Below are 17210 nucleotides of genomic sequence, written 5' to 3'. Positions count from 1 at the left end.
TTCAAATTTAGTGTGCAGTTTGTGAAACTCAAGATACCGGTACTGTGTTCTGCTGGAACATGACACAAGCAAGAACAAAATTCATTCTGTTTGAGATCCGTTATTTGACAGCTTCATAAACACTGTACAATCCCAGTGCATCTGGGTGTTGCGCCATCAGAAACAACACGGCATATAATTTCAGGTCTGTGTAAGTACTACAGTCAGAAAACAAGTCGTAATGCGTCCGTTTCCTTGTCGCCGAGGTGAGGCGATTGAGGGTTCACCCTCTGTATCTAGAAAGACCTTTCAACCCTGAAACTAAAGACACGTGGGGTATTAAATACCTTTTTAAAACTTTTTTTTCCCTTTTAATGGTGAACGTATGCATTTGTGAATGCCACGTAGCTTATAGCTTATAACAATTCTGGTGCTCTTTCAGGATGTTTCCTCCTTTGTTTCTTTAAACGAGTTCCGCAATGCATCACTCATGTAGAGAAAAATCCAGTAAGCAAAGGAAGAAAGCAGCAGATCTTCCTACAGAACTATTGTTGTTCTGCTCCCTTGTTACAAGTAAACCTGCACTCATTTTTTTTTTTTTTTTTTTTAACTAATTGATTTAACCTACACTCTACATCCCACATTTGATGCTGAGTTTCTTCTATTATTTCAGATTATTCATATAAGATACACAAGACATGAGAAGCCGGCTCCAGTACACTGTTCAAACAGATGCTGTCTGACTAAAACACTAACCTGGTTTTGTAAAATATAAATATACATTTTTCATCCCCTCCTATTTGGAAAATATTCTGTTTCTCATCCCCTCCTATCAGATTCTCATATGTCAATATTTTACCAAATATTTCATTTCCACTCCCAAATTGGATCCAATTATCGTACCATTCCGTTGCAAATTCAAAAAGAAATTGTTACGAATGACAAAGTAATGATTTGTGCTCTGTATGTCAGGTCACATGTCCCATTTGTAGCTTTGATTTGTGCCATGATCACCTCATATTACAGTGCACCAAATAGTTTACATCACAACTGTAGTACAATGCAAAAATAGAAAATATAGTGTGGTCAGTATTAGCTGGCGCTTCACAAAATGCAGGAGGTTTTTTTGTTTGTTTGTTTGTATTGTTTTTCTCCAGAGAATGATATGAACATATCAGAACTTGCATTTGTTTTCTGCCACTCGCATTTGTTTAGGAGTGTGTACATGAGACACTATTTACTTTCAATTCATTAATATCCACTAAGATGAAAATGGTTTGTACTTGTGGTGGTTTAATTCCCCTTTATCAGAACACTTGGATACCAAAGTAATCACAATCGCTTTTCTCGTTTTGGTTGTGATGTGTTGAGCTACACTTTGTATTTCTCCTTATCGGTTGTTTTTTGTTTTTCAAGTTTTGAATTGTTTTTGCTGTGTTTGCTCAGGGGGTTTATAGATGTACCGCAGGGAGAGGCTCTACTGTTGCAATAGTCTAAAATATATTTAATGAGTGGGAGAAAGCTGGTGGAATCGAACATTTAGCAAGATAAATAATAATTTAGTGTAATATTTGGATTTATTTAAACACTTTATTTACCAGTGTGTCCTATTTATTCTTATGACGTGCTTTGTGTCAATGTCTCAATACATCTGTGTAGTTCACAGACTGATTTTGTCCTACTTTAAAGAGGGTTATTTCTTTTAAACGAACATTTGTCAGTGTTTGAAATTGTTCTTTGCACAAGTCAAAGTTTTAAGCAATATGCAACACTTATTCTCCTCTCAGAATGACTCATTATTGACATCACAGTGCGTGTGTATGAGTGTGTGTGTGTGTGTATATATGTATGTGTATGTATATATATATGTGTGTGTGTGTGTGTGTGTGTGTGTGTGTGTGTGTGTATACACACACACACACACACACACACACACACACACACACACACAAATTACAAAAGATTGTGGACACCTGATTCATTTGTGCTTCCTGAACATCCACATTTTATACTCATTACCTGTGATAATAACCCTCATTCTTCTGGAAAGATTTTCCACTAGATTTAAGGGTGTGCTTGTGGAGATTTGTGTTCATTCAGCCACAAGAATGTTAGTAAAGGCAGGTACTGATGTAGGTGAGGAGGCCTGGGCTGCAGTCAGTGTTCCAGTTCATCTCAAAGGTGTTCAATAGGGTTGAGGTCAGAGCTCTATAACAGGCCACTCAAGATCTTCCAGTCTAACCCATGTAAACTATATCATCATGAAGTTGGCTTTGTGCACACGGGATTGCCATGTTGGAGTAGGTTTGGATCTCGTAGTTATGGATAAGGAAAAATTTAATCAGGTGTCCCAATAATTGTGTGTGTGTGTGTTTACAATCCCATGTGTCTAATAATTTAATGTAAAGCCCTGAAAGCCTTAGTGCTGTCTCATGCTCAACAGTTTATTCTGTTTTGTCGAGAACAGCAGCATCACTTTGAGCTTAGGATTTTCATCACTTTCAAGCTGAAATGCTCGATTGTGTGTTGCTCATGTTTAACGATTCTGTGATGAGTACAATACAACATTGAGTTACAGCTTCCTGTAAATAAAGAACCGTTCTTTACATTTAAGCAATGTGAAAAACACATTGCGTTCACTTTACACATACCTACGCAGAAGTTGAAAGCCTTGTTTTTTGTATCATTACAAATAAAGGTTTGACGTTTATGAAGCATGTTTCATATGATTTTATTTTCAGTCAGTGAGACAGCCACTGTATGTTTCCAAACATTTTATGCTTAAAAATGAAGAAATGAAACACCATGACATGTGGTGTTTTTAAAAAGTGATCTACAGTAGGGTGGAGTGATGGAGTTGACCCTATATGGAGAAAACATTTTATAATAAAATTTTATAATACAGCAATATGTTAACAATTTAAAATCTAGCAGTGGTTAGCGGGGTTCAAGCAAATGAGGTACTGAAGGTTATTAGGAAAGACATTAGGAACATTCCCACTGAGTTTCGTTGTAATATGCCTCTGGTAACTGCTAACACGTGCTTACATGTACTTGGCAGATGGCGGCCATGCTTTTCGAGATATGCAATTGTCCTTATGAAATCTTATGGCACATCAGACAGAGTCGCTGTGTGCCAAGTATCAAGTCAATTGGATGAAAGTTTGTGTAGTTACAGTCGTGTAATTTTTTTCTTCTGTTTCACACCACTAAGTGGCAAAGCAATGCATTTCTTTTTTATTGGACCAAGGATTGAGCTCATAGACACTTTCACCAAGTATGGTAAAGATATCTCAATCCATTCATGAGTTTTAGGCATTTTTGTCAAAGTGACCCACCGACTTTGTACATTTTGGCGACCCTTTGATTGAGTAGTGAGTAGAATTCTTTTTTAAATAATTATTGACAAGCACTGAGTTCTCAAGGTAGTTGGTTCCGATCAGATGAAAAACCTAGAAGTAGTTTGCACAAGTACGTTTTTAACATAATTAAGAATAATTAATGAAGGATTTAATTGACAGTAATGTTCCTTCAGATCAATAAAATATGAAAATTTAGTGTATGTTTAAAAAAATCGTGCAATAAACACTCATTTATACACTTGAAAAACCCGATATCACCCCTAGTGGCCGACGTCGTTAAAAATTCTTACAGACTAAACAGAACATGCCTACCGAGTTTTGTATTGATCAGCCTTTGTTAACCTTGCCTAACAGGTGCCCAAAAGTTATTGCTCGATGGTGGCCATGTTTTTCGAGATACACAAATGCCTTCATAGACCCTTATGGCAGATTGGACAGAGACTCTATATGCCACGTTTCAGGTCTATCGGCCAAACGGTTGCATAGTTATAGCAGTTTTTTCCATTTTTTTCCTTGTTTAACGCCACCAAGTGGCAAAGCTATAATTTTTTTTTATTCTTTTACCAAATATTGATCTCACATATTGAGCACATTGAGCATATTGAGATATCTTATTCCTTTCATGAGTGATTGCCATATTTGTCAAAGTAGCTACACCTACTTTGAACGTTTTGGTGAGCCTTTGAACTTTGCTACACTGGTTTTGGTCCAATGGCACGAAAAACCTATGACTAGTCCGCAAAATAATGTTTTTAACATAACTAAATTTTACGGAAAAAGCGAACTTCGTTGAGCGAATACGCTCAACGAAGGCATATAATAGGAATTTTTTTTTGTTTTGGATTCCAAGCATCTTAAAGTTTTGAGTGTTGTAACCCCCCATTGGCCAACTGGGTTGATACTTTGTCAATCTCTCCCCAAATTGAGCTTTACCATCTGGACAAGTTTCAACCCTCTAGGCCTTACAGTTTATTTTGCGCAATCAGTTTTAGGGCGGAATATACCAATAAAAATCTCTACAATAACAATAGAGTTTCAGCATTTCATGCTTGAACCCCTAAAAATGAAGTTTAGCCCTTTTAACCCTTTTAACCCTTTTCATCAGGTTAATGTTTATGATATAAAGTTTTTGATAACTAGTATAAATTAAAAGGTGTTTTGTCACGAATCTCCTCATTCTTTCATTCTGTATCTTTAGTAACACAAAGCTTTTCTTTGTAAATAACATAGTGGTCCACCATACAAGTCCTTTCGAATAAACTGTTACTGTAACCTGTTAATACATGCATGTGATTTGCCTTGCAGGATTCTGTAATGTAGTCTGATGTGAAGTTAATGCTTCCACCCTGAAGGAACATTTATATGTGCTCTTTGAACGTTCTATTCCATATCTAATCCCCACATGTTCCACTAGATTTTGGAGATTAAGGAGGTCTGTGGTGCAGTCAGCATTTAGATTTATCCCAAATGGGTTTAATAGGGTTGTGGTCAGAGCTCTATTATAGCAAGCCACTCAAGATGTTCTACTTCAAACCATTAAAATCATATTTCCACGGCTTTGTGCACAAGGGCATTGCCATGCTGGAACATGGTTGGGTCAAACAGGGAATTTTTAATGCTACTGCATCTAATCACATTTTATACAAATATGTGCCTTTGGCTTTGTTACAACAGATTGGAGAAGAACCACTTATGACTGGAAAAGACAGATCACTAATACTTTTCTTCCTCATATATACTACATATTAGCAAGCCCTCATCCCTGTTCTTTTGTTTCCTCTCACTTTCAAAAACATGCCAGTAAGTGGATAGATAAATTGCTCATGGATGTGAAATGTTGCACATGGTGACCTGAAATGAATTGGTATCCTATTCAGGATGTATTCCTTCTCCACATTCAATGTTCCCTAAATAGACTCTGGATCCCTCACCAAGATATAGAAGTTACTGAATGTGACTGAGTAAAGATTCCACAAATCTCTTTTCATTTGCCAATGTATTCATAAATACCCGTCATGCTTTTTTTTTATCTGTTTAGCATTACAAATGTTGTGGACTGTCCATGAAACAAGTTAGTTTCTGTTATTACTTATTTTACGGCACCAATTAAACATCCTCAACCTATTAGGCCCCTTTTTCTTGAGGAAGAGGTAAAAAAAAAAAAAACAGTCAAAATCTTTTCCACATTGCATAGAATGATTTGACGTAAAATTCTCTAACACTGGAGACTTCTTATGTACATAAATCTTGAATAAATGTTGCTAAAAGCTACACAATATAAACATAAACAGCATGTTTACTGTTCTCAGATGACATGGAGTTCTGATTGCCCTTCAGAGCGATGGCAATGTTATAATCCTCCAATGTAGTTGGCAGCTGTTGAAGAGAATTAATCAACAAGATTCTACTCCAGTCAGTGCCATAAATAACTATATAGGCAAGTATGTGGGTACCTGACACTTACACCGAGTTTTATAAATGTTATTAGAGGTTTGAGACAAGAATTCGGAACAAAGCTTTAGGTATTTGTGTTCATTTAGCTCCAAATGCTTCTGTGAGATTCCAGTTTGTGCTCCAGTTCATCTCAAAGGTGTTCAGAGCAGAGGGTGTACTTTATTCTGTCGCTTAGGCAGCTGCCCTATTTAATTCTGTTTAATACATTTAGTGTGTACCAGGCTATTCAGAGGACTGTTTGAGACGAGGAGCCTTGAGAGATTAACAGGCAGAACCTACATATCAGTAATAAGTGGGCAGCCTGATCTGATGCAGTCTCACCAGCTTCGCTAACTTTAAATTGTGTGAATGGATATTAAGTGATGGAAAGACATCTATTGGTAGAGTGAGAGGGAGCAAGCCAAATTAGCATAAGCCAATTAAAGAAGGCAAGTTGTCCTGTCCTTGAGACATTTAAAATCATGCACGATCAGCTTTTCAGAGTTCGCTTTTGACCCTGACCTCTATGATTGTGTAAATCTTTCATTGTAAGAATGTTCTGATGCTTTAACTTAATTGTGAGACAGAAAAGGATTTAGTTTAAGTCAGGGCTTTTTGCAAGTCTCTTGAGTTCTTCCAATACATCTTTGGCAAACTGGGCATTGTCAATGATTGGATAGGGACTCTTAGCACAAGTGAAAGGAAATCTTAATTATACAGAATTCAAAACATACTGAGTTAATAAAATATACATTTTATAATTGAAATTTTATTCCTTTATTAGTTTAACCCTAATAAACAAGCCATTGGTAACAGTGGCAAGGAAAAACTCCCTGAGATGGCATAAGGAAGAAACATTGAAAGGAACCAGACTGAAAAGGGAACTCATTCTCTATGACATACTGTCCAACTCAAGTCCTCTGGGCCACTACTGACTCGTGAGGTAATATCATAGTTCTATTATATCTTTCAGTTTAATTCATCTAATTGCATAGCAATTTTAACAGAGAACAAAGTAGCTTTACAGAGATAAAGTTGTATAAAAAAAAAGTGTTTAGTGCCTGTAAGTTTGTTCCTTATAATTGTAAGTTTATCTTTAATGAGTGAGCCAATAGTGACTGTGGCAAATAAAAACTCTCTGAGATGGCATGAAGAAGAAACCTTGAGAAGAACCAGACTCAAAAGGCAAACCTATTCTCTTCTGTGTGGCACAGAATGTCCATTCATTACATGCCCATCATTGTTAAGGTATGCTGCGATAGGCACTTAAATGCAAAACTGTTTATGCAACCTGTGGTCCTGAGCCATTGTAGTAGAAAGATCATATTAATTGCAGTTTAAATCCATCCTCAAATTTCTTGATAATTTCTATGCTTCATCCCCCAACTTAAACCATGGTTGCTTAAATGCTCTGAATGTTTTGGATGTACATATCTGTTTGAGCAACTTTTTCCTTTTATAAAGGTCAACAAAAGCACAGTAGTCATCTCACTGATGCAAATCTTTACTCTATCCTGAGAGTCGCTTCAGTACAGAACCTAAACCCAAACATTTGTGACCACCCAAAAAAAATGCCAATCATCCTGCTCGGGCAAATATGCATAAAAGCAAAATGTACTGCTTATTTCTCACTGTTTTATTTTCGCACTATCTGTCTTAGCCCTCTACTTATACCCAGTATTTAATTTTGTCCCTCTCTATGATTGTGACACCTCTGCTATTTATAGGGTAGAATATAATGTTTTTGCGCTGTAGCTGCGCATCTCTGACGCATACTGTCAGCTCTCGAACAGCCTCGCGGACTCACATGTGGAGCAACTGAAACGTCATTTAAGCGCCAACAAGAGTGTTAGAGACTCTCACCAGGATGACTTTTTGTTATACTGTCGAGCTGATTAGGATTTTAGCTTGTTGAGCAACGCTGTAACCTGATTTTAAAACTATTTCTCCGGTGCTATTGATCATGCATTCTAATCTTAAAAGATTGTCAGCAAGTAAGGTTTGTGTGAAGTCCAGCACACAGACGACTATCAGCAGGTTCTTCAGCAATGCAGGAAATAAAGGCGTAGAAGTCGATGAGCCAAGGATTACCTGTGCTGATCCTAGCCAGGAAAAAAGAGGCAAGGTAAGCATGCATATTAAACATGCGCGCCCCATTTAGTCTCTAATTATATATCTGGAACTGGCAACCATTTCTAGCTGTGCATACTGTAGCTTGCACATGCAAACAGCGCGTGCACGTGCAATCTTTCGCTGCATGTTGTCCCTATTTCAGAATTAAGACGCACTTAGCATAGTAAGCACTCATGCAACCATGCACAGCTTGCCCTAGCATGTAAACACTGATCTGGTATAGCAAATGCATCTTGTACAATTCATGCCTACAATTGACTGAATGCAAATTCAGCATGCATATCTTGTCACGTTTATTGTTGGACCCCATAATTTTGATCTTAGGAGCTTGTTATTAAGTTTTTTTTTTATTTTTTTTTTATCTTTATTCGACATTGGTGCATGTTTAACAGTTCATTATTATCATTATTATTATTATTATTATTATTATTATTATTAATACATTGGTGCATGTTTAACAGTTTATTATTATTATTATTATTATTATTATTATTATTATTATTATTGCAAAAGTATCAAATTATACATACGGAAAGCAAGAGCACAAGTACACAAGAAAAAATATAGGACAAATGTGCTAAAATGAAATTAAGCATGTTTGAAAAAGTTAAATGAAGCAAAGCGCCAATTATAAATAAACTACCGAAAGTCAATCTAAGTATTAGCAAAGTCAGTTAAAGCTGTACCACAGGTTTATTGTCTTGGCTTTTGACTTGTTTGATGATAAAATAGCACGGATATATTGACTTCCTTTTCAAAAACTATGAATATAGGATTTTGACGAATGTATAGTATCTACAACGATGACTATGAGATTTGACAAGCAATAAAAGATGAATAATAAAGTGCTCATCATATTTGCCTTTTTTCTATATTATAGAAATGAAGCTAAACATCCTTAAAAAAATAGAGAGAAATCTAAAAGCATGTTGCAGTTTATAAACATTTAAAATTTAATCCAAAACAACTGTGTATGATGACAATCCTAGCAGATTGCGTGCTTTAGCTGGATAAAATCTGTGCAAAAGTTTAAATATAAATTCCCTGACTTAGTGTATTTTAGCAGCAGTTTAATAGTAACATACCTGCATCGGGACACTGATGTCAGATTTGTATATCAAAGCATTATTGATGATGGTATGAATGAAACCATTTGTGCAGATGTTTGAAAGAATTAGTGCTTGATCATTTTTTCTCATTTCTAACAGAACTAAATTGATATGAAGGTTATTTTCTTTGACAAACTTGTTGCTTTAGTGAGAGGCTTGTGGTCGCATAACGTTTATCATAGCTAAAGACAATATTAACATGCTGCAAGTCACATGAGCTTATTGATTTTATATTAATTCACCTTACTCATACACAAAGCAGTTTACATTTATGCAGCTTGTGTAAAAAAAGAACAAAAAAACGACTAAAGTCCGTGCACAGATTTTTCGCTTAGTGTGATGTGCAAGCTTTACTGGGAATTGTGAAGCCTTGAAAATACTCCAATGCCTGCATATAATTTTAGAAAAGGGAAGTGGCAACTCAGTGGTTGCATCATTGGACTTCTAATGGGAATGTTGTGAGTTCAATTCCAAGCACTACCAAGCTGCCACTGCTGGGCCCTTAAGCAAGGCCCTTAACTCTTAACTGCTTAGTTGTAAAATGCGATAAATATAAGTCACTTTAGATAAGGGCAACAAATGCTGTTAATGTAAATGTTTAATTAAACTGAATTAAATATTTCTTGGTTCTTTAGAAAAGGCTGTCCTTACCTGATACAAGTGGCTCTTTGGAGAAACGGCTAAAGGTTTCTCACGATGGAAAAGACTTTGAGAAGGAGGTGAAGCCGCCAAGCAAGACGAACTCTGATAGCAATAAAGGTAAGAATATAAACATATTTGCTCATAAATAGTGTTTTTTGTGGATCTGAGTAGCTGTTGCTGTTTGCCTCCAGTAGATGAAAAGGGTTTTGCTTCTAAGGCAAGTCTTTCCTGTTCTACACTGGAGAAACTTCGAGGTTTTAGCTGCCATGCAGGCAACGAGAGCAGAGCTGCATGTCAGAGTGAGAAGATGGAGGGCTCAGGAACAGGACAAATACAAAGCACAATGAGCCAACATGTCAAGGTGGAGGAGGATGCTGAAGAAGAGCTGGTTCAGAGCAAACAGGTATGGTTTAAAAACCAAAGTGTGCTTCAAATGAAATGAAACTGCATAAGTGTTTCTGATGAAACGTTACTAATGTTTTCATGGAGACTTTTTTCTTCATTTCTCTGCTGTTTATTTCTGATGTTCTCTCCAGGTGCTTGACTTCAGTCCGTTTACCAAGACTGGAGATGTTTCTGCATCTAAGAGGACTCCTCCAGAACCGGCAGGACCTAATAGGAGGACCAAGAGCATCTACACTCCTCTTGTGCAGCAGTACATGGAGATAAAGGAGCAACACAAGGACACAATACTTTGTGTGGAGTGTGGTTACAAGTACAGGTTCTTTGGAGAAGATGCAGAGGTAAGATATGGGCTAGATTGTATATTTTAAAAACAAATGTATTCCACAGTATAGTATGTGCTCATCTTTGTAGATGTTTCTTGGGCATATTTATGCATGGTAATAGATACAGTTTGACCTATTAATTGGCACCGATAGTTGATTGCTGGAACTATTGACTATCCGCAAAATTCCATACTGATAGATTTTCCGGGTAACATCTGTAGCTGGAACGGCTGAGAAAGGCTCGCTGTCATTGCGAGAGCGGCCTCAACACTGACGCAATGTGCTGTTTGTTTTTACATGCGAGACTGCGTGCTGCACGGAGAGCACTATAATACAGTATATTAATTAATGATAGTTTATTTAATTTATTTATTCATATAATTATAAGAATTAACGTATTTCATTTAACAAATTGTTATGATTTAGCACAGTTGTTTATTTTTATAATAAAGTTCAGTAAGATTTTTCATGGTCTTTGACTTTATATAAATTGTTTTATTTTTATTTAGTATTTATTTTAAAAACTATTGGTTGATTACGGTCGACCTCTGCTAATAGATTGTAAGAAATCTGTAATATTTTTAGATATTTACAAATTTTGGATAGGTTAGGTGGGTGTACGGTTACTCTATGGGATAATCTGAGCCTCCAGACTAAATTCTTGACCTCTTTTGTGATTGCCAAGAGGCTTAATGGGTAATTACATGGCCCGAACATCTCAGGCACAAAGACCTTGCCTTCTCTGCAAAGGCAGGTTCTGAAGCCACATGATTTCCTTTCAGTGGTTTAACAGGCACTGTGTCCACATTATTATTATTATTATTATTAATATTAATAACTGACTCATAATTAGCCACTATGTTACACCTGTATTCATCTTGTTTTGTCTTGTACAGCCATATCATTAGTGTCTAAACCCATCGCTTCGAATAGTTAAATCCCTATCCTCTTGTGCTGATGTGCAGATTGCAGCAAAGGAGTTAAACATCTTTTGCCATTTGGATCATAACTTCATGACCGCCAGCATCCCTGCTCATCGCCTTTTTGTGCATGTTCGCCGCCTCGTCTGTCAGGGCTACAAAGTCAGTACTATTGTTCTCTGTCTCTGGTTTATTGTTGGGATGAGTTCTTTGCTAAGATATGTAGAGTCCAAACTAGTAATATGTGTATATGTATGATTGTTGGTGTAGGTCGGAGTTGTAAAACAGACAGAAACAACAGCAATCAAAGCCTCCAGTGCCAACAAGAGCTCTCTGTTCACCCGGCAGCTAAGCGCACTTTATACCAAATCTACACTGGTTGGGGAAGGTGTGTATAAAATGTTCTCCTTTGGATCAAAAACTCGCTAATATTACATTTTTGATGCCATGTTTCTTGCTTGCGTACATTTACGTTTTATTCCAAACCTGTCAGTCTACTTACACCCAAAAATGCAGTGCCTTCCAAATATTTGGAAACACAGTCTTTTATGGGTTTTGAGAAACACATGCATATTGCTTTTGTTTATATGCAACAAACTAGTTAATTTAATGTTAGTAAAATGTACTTTAACCAAACAAATATCTAAATGTATAGATGTTGGACTGTTTTTTTTTTTTTTTTTTTTTTTATTGAAAAAAAATCCTCCTGTAGTTTACACACTCATTGCATTCAGACATTTAGTTTCTGCAAACATTAAGCTGAAATACTATGCCATGCTGCTGGGTGTTCTTCACTAGTTGGATATTTCTTTGGGACCTTGTGATCCAGTTCATCCCAGAGCATTTCCAAAGAATTTGGTGTGGTGACAGGGCAGACCCAGTCGTATGCTTCAGGCCATTGTCTTATTTAATGCTGAAGTCGGTTGATGAGCCACAGTCCAGACAGAATTGAATGGTGTTGAAGTATTAAATGTTTTTTGTTTTTGTGCTGCATTACCAGAGTTATTACTGTTCATTTTTTTTATGCTTCATTTATTCAGTAAAAACTTTTCTCCAATTGAAAATTCTCCTGATATCCAAGTTAAACGTGTTTTTGTTGTAAGACATTCATTGTATTGATTAGTTAGTGCTAGAGTGCGCATGTGTGTGTGTAAAGTGAAAAATATATGTATTGTGCGTTTAGTGGTAATGAATGTTTTCACTGTATTTCAGATGTGAACTCGTTGTTGAAGCTAGGGGACTTGGAGCAAGCTGAAGATGTAGTGCCAGACACAGCCAGCAGCTACCTCATGTGTGTGAGTGAGAGCTGGGAGAAACACAGTAAGGAGCTTACTGTGGGCTTGGTGGTAAGTGGTTTCTATTTATTTATTTATTTATTTATTTCCCCCCTGGGAATTTTTTTCATTTGACCAATCAGTCACAAGATTTCACCAGTAAATTTAAATGATTAAAATGAGTATTTACTTTACTACATATGATTCCAATGACGGAGGTCTGAACTACAGCTCCAGCTTAGTGCAGCTTTGTATCTGCAAATTGGTTGACTAGCAGCAGTGCAGTTAGCATTCAGTTACACAAGAACGTGGGAGGTGTGTGTGAAAAGGAAATGGAATTGCTCAGAGAGTGCTTGAGGAAATGTTTTTTCCATTTAATTTTTGACATGAAAGATTAAAACACAAAATAGTAACTGGGCATCTTTTAAAAAACTTGAATGTTACTGCATCCAAAGACACTCCTATGCAGTAGCTGGGAAGAACCACATATGGCTGAAGTCAGGTTTTATATTCTTTTGTTTATATAGGGTATATGTAGATTATGACTATGAATTTGACTGTCTATGTTGTCGTCTGGTTTCTGTGTCTCAGGTGGTGCAGCCCAGTATTGGTGACGTGATGGTTGACTGTTTTAAAGATAACGCATCTCGCTCAGAACTGGAGGCCAGAGTTCTCAGGATCCAACCTGTAGAGATCCTGGTGCCTTCGAATCTGTCCGAAACCACAGAGCGCCTCCTGCGCACTATTGCTCTGGCCAGGTTAGATACCTATGCTTTTATATTAGCATTCACATGTTAAATCTGACAATAATGAGGCAGTCCATTCTTAGCTGAATATTTATGGTGAAACACACATCATGTATTACTGGGAGCGATGTACATGAGTTACAAAGCATTACCTGATATACTGTGTTCTGTAGCTCTTGCCAGCAAATCTATTTTGTGTATCTAGACAAAAATCTATCTGTCTATCTTCAATACAGCTATTTACTTTTTAAAAGGGGGAAACTGAAACTTTAAACATTGCACCATGTTCAGAAATTCACATTTTTGTCCAACTGTATTTCAATATGTTCATCAAGCACTTTACACAGTCTCTTTATTCAGTTATCTATAAAAATGAAACAGATTTCCAGAACAAGCCTCTTTTAACTGTTTCATTGTTTAGTGCAGCTACATTCATACTCATTCTGAAAGTCCACCCAGTCTCAATAAGCTGTTAAAGCATAATATATAATGCTTATTAGTATTATTTTTATGTAAACCTTGTTAATTGTTCATATTACAAAATACATAAACCTATAAACATGGTTTTTGGTTCACTGATATGCAGTTACTGCCAGTCACCATGAGAGGTCAGTAAATGACTTCAAACAGTTGGCGCTTTTCATTTTCTTGCTGTTGAGAGTCGATTTTATGATCCAGTTCGATTTCGAAGCAGTTTGTTAAACCTTAAACGAACCGGTTAATTACAGTGCTATATTTGTGTGATTTTAGTTTGATGTGATCATTGAGATTTATTGCAGTTCAGTCTATTTATGATTTCTTTTTGTTTAAATTGAAATGTTTTACCAGAACATTTACAAAGTTTATTAGGAAAATTATTTATTTATTGTGGACAGAAACTGGTATTTAAATACAAATGCGCTTGTATGATTATACTTATTTAATGAAAAAACTAGTTTATGGGTTGACACAGCAGGTAGCATTGCTGCATCACATCTGACTGGTCCATAGTTAAATTCTGAGCTTGGGGCACTGTTGGGGTACTGTATGAGTATACAATATATAGGTGAACGACCTTCACAACTTCACACCATACATTCTTTAGTGTCCAATTCCATATTTAGTCCCACCTTTACTGTAAATGTAAACTCCATTTCTGTCTTTCGAAGCTTTTCACTACAGTATATTCTGGAGCAAGGCTGTGGGGATTTCTGTGTTCAGCTTCGAGAGAATTAGTGATTTCAGACATGATATCTGACGAGGAGGTCAATTCATTCCGAAGGTGTTCACTTCAGGTGTTCTTCCACTTCAACTGTAGAGTGCAGTAGCATTGCCATTTACATCTTACGTTTACAGTTACATTTATGTAAAATTGTATCATTTATTATTTCAACTCACAACCTGTTGATCAGAAGTTTAACATTTTAACAGCTGGGCTTTTAGTGGACTGGTGTCTCATCCTGTGTGTGTTCATTGGATATACTGCTTTCCTGGTGCAGTAATAAATATGAAATAAATATCCAATTGATCTTAACGCCAATAATTAATATTGTTTATGTATGTCTTTGTCTGTTTATCATGATTACTATTGGATGCTGTAAACTTGAATGGATGCAGTGACTAAGCACTGCTAGATTCACTCATTATAAATACACACATCGAGACCCCCTGAGTCCAGTGTTAAAAGGAAAATGTTAGAGTGTGAACCGGATCATTGTTGTCATGGTTCAGACCTGATCCAATTTTTGTTCTTTCTGTTTTTAATCTCCGTGTTGGTGAACAACAGTGTCTATCTTCATGTGGCATGTTGTTGTCAGGCTTACTCCACTTGCTGTACACCTTAATTTTAAGAAAGATGGTTTATTGTTTAACTTTGGTTCATGTTTGGTTGCACAAGTGTGTATATTAACAGTTTAGCTTTTACACACTGATGTTCTGTAGAAGGTTAAGTGTTGTTTTAATATGATTGTGATCTGTTGCATTACAGTAGCTCTGGGTACTGCTGACTATGTTAATATTAGAGAGGGTAAAACAGAAATATTCTTTCATGAAACTTGAGCTTCATGTACATCATTCGACTTTGTGTTTAGAAGAAGAAGAAAAAAAACATAGTCTGTACCAAAATATCTGAACCAGTGGCAGACGAAAACCTCACTTTTGCCTGCTAGTGATTAAAAGATTTGGACAGAATATTATATTTTTTTCCTTCCATAAACAAATAACTTTATGTTGTGTTTTAAAGCCCAGAAGGCAGTAAATACATAAATATTACATGGAAAGGATTGTGCTGTTCTAAAGCAAAAGCTAAGCAGTGTGTTTAAAGAAGCATAAAGCCAGGCTATTAACAAATGCAGTAAAAATAGTTTGACCATAGAACATAGTCCTAGTTATTATTTGGGTGTACCTTTCTATATTGTGTAATGTGGGTTGTAGCCCAAAGAAGCCGTATGTTAATGCAAGCTGCAAGGTCTATGATTATATATTATTCTTCATCTAATATGATTATTCTTATTCTATATATGATGCATATATGAGGCAAATAGTGGTCACACCAGATACTGACTGGTTTTTTGGACCCCCAGTACAGTAGAACTGCACAGTGGCCTTTTAAATGTGGCCAGCCTAAGGCACACCTGTGCAATAATCATGCTGTCCAATCAGCATCTTGGATTTTCTCAGCAAATGAGGAGTGTTCACAAACACTTTAGACAGATTTGTGAACAATATTTGAGAGAAATAGACCTTTTGTGTACATAGAAACATTTTTAGATCTTTAAGTTCAGCTCATGAAAAATGGGGGCAAAAACAAAAGTGTTGCGTTTATAATTTTGTTCAATGTTGATACGAAAGAACGAATGAAATGAACAGGCAAAGCCAAAAAAGAAATATAAATATTATCATTAAAAACACACACATTTGCAGTGCACAAGCTGAAATGTGGGTGAATCTATCTCTCCTACACACTATCTGCTAAGCAGGTTTCGTTAGCTGCGTTCTATTTCTATCGTGCTGCCAGTAGAACACAAATGCTACCAGCCTGTACACAGGTGACTTTACGTAGCATGTTATGAAATAGACACTTGAATATGCTAATCTGACAGGAGATTATACAAATCACATTCCAGCATGCCAGCAAGTTTCAGCATTTCGCCACATAACGTGATGTACTTTATATTGATGTTTGTGTTTATAATCTGCTGTCACATGTAATCTGGAAGATACACCATGTCCTTGTAAATACGTGCATGGTAGGATTGAAATGATGTTATTCACATGAATAATAATTTATTTATAGCAGTAATGAGAATGTAATTAACGATGGTGTATATTGTAGGCACAGATGCCTAAGAGGGATTTGATAGAACACTGTTAGACTAATGAATGTTTTAAGATTTTGCTGTATCTGACATAATACTGTCAGTGTAAATGGCTAGTAACATGCCAAAAAGGTTGAATTGTGCAGCTTTAAACTTAAAAAAAAATTTTTTTATTCTGCTTACAATGTTGCAATTCATTTTGGCTTTGTTTCGTCTAAATACCGAGCTCCTTTTGGTTTCTCTCAAATATTGCGTTTTTTTTTTTTTTTGTTTTTTTTTCGTCGCATAATTTTTAAATGATTGAAAAACAAAAACACATCATTAATTACATGTCCTAGGGAAATGCATGTCTGGTTTGTATTGTGTGAGGGGCCAATTATTTTGCAAGTTTTGCCAGCTTTCTGTGAGGAAACTTCTAAAAGAGCGCAGCACACAACATATCTCCAGGCTAGACATGTAGCTGTGCTGTCTTAAACAGGTTGCATCATAAAAGACCAAAATATTTATATTTAGTAAATGTTTATGTCACAACTAATTTTAGCTTTGTGATATGAATGTTAAAAGCATTGTTTGTTTTTGAGTTTGGCA

General features: G+C 36.2%; 1 protein-coding gene across 3 annotated transcripts in view; it reads left to right on the top strand.

Moving 5' to 3' along the window:
* The first annotated feature begins 7541 nt into the window (after positions 1–7541).
* The window catches only part of msh3 (mutS homolog 3 (E. coli)), a 67081-nt gene continuing 57412 nt past the window's right edge, over positions 7542–17210 (top strand). Inside the window, exons 1-8 of one of the 3 annotated variants that reach the window (XM_083526631.1) lie at positions 7542–7899; positions 9652–9775; positions 9853–10061; positions 10195–10401; positions 11352–11468; positions 11577–11694; positions 12519–12652; positions 13172–13338. In XM_083526631.1, the coding sequence (XP_083382757.1) occupies positions 7738–7899; positions 9652–9775; positions 9853–10061; positions 10195–10401; positions 11352–11468; positions 11577–11694; positions 12519–12652; positions 13172–13338 (1238 nt within the window). In that variant the 5' untranslated portion in view covers positions 7542–7737. Of the gene's footprint in view, positions 7900–9651; positions 9776–9849; positions 10062–10194; positions 10402–11351; positions 11469–11576; positions 11695–12518; positions 12653–13171; positions 13339–17210 lie in introns of all 3 variants that reach the window. The other 2 variants (XM_083526630.1, XM_083526632.1) reach the window with 2 other exon arrangements.

The sequence above is a fragment of the Silurus aristotelis genome (assembly GCF_946808225.1).
Source record: "Silurus aristotelis genome assembly, chromosome: 23".
NCBI classification, from domain to species: Eukaryota; Metazoa; Chordata; class Actinopteri; order Siluriformes; family Siluridae; genus Silurus; species Silurus aristotelis.
Note: the sequence above shows the minus strand (reverse complement) of the source record. Positions and strands in the feature narration are given on the sequence as shown.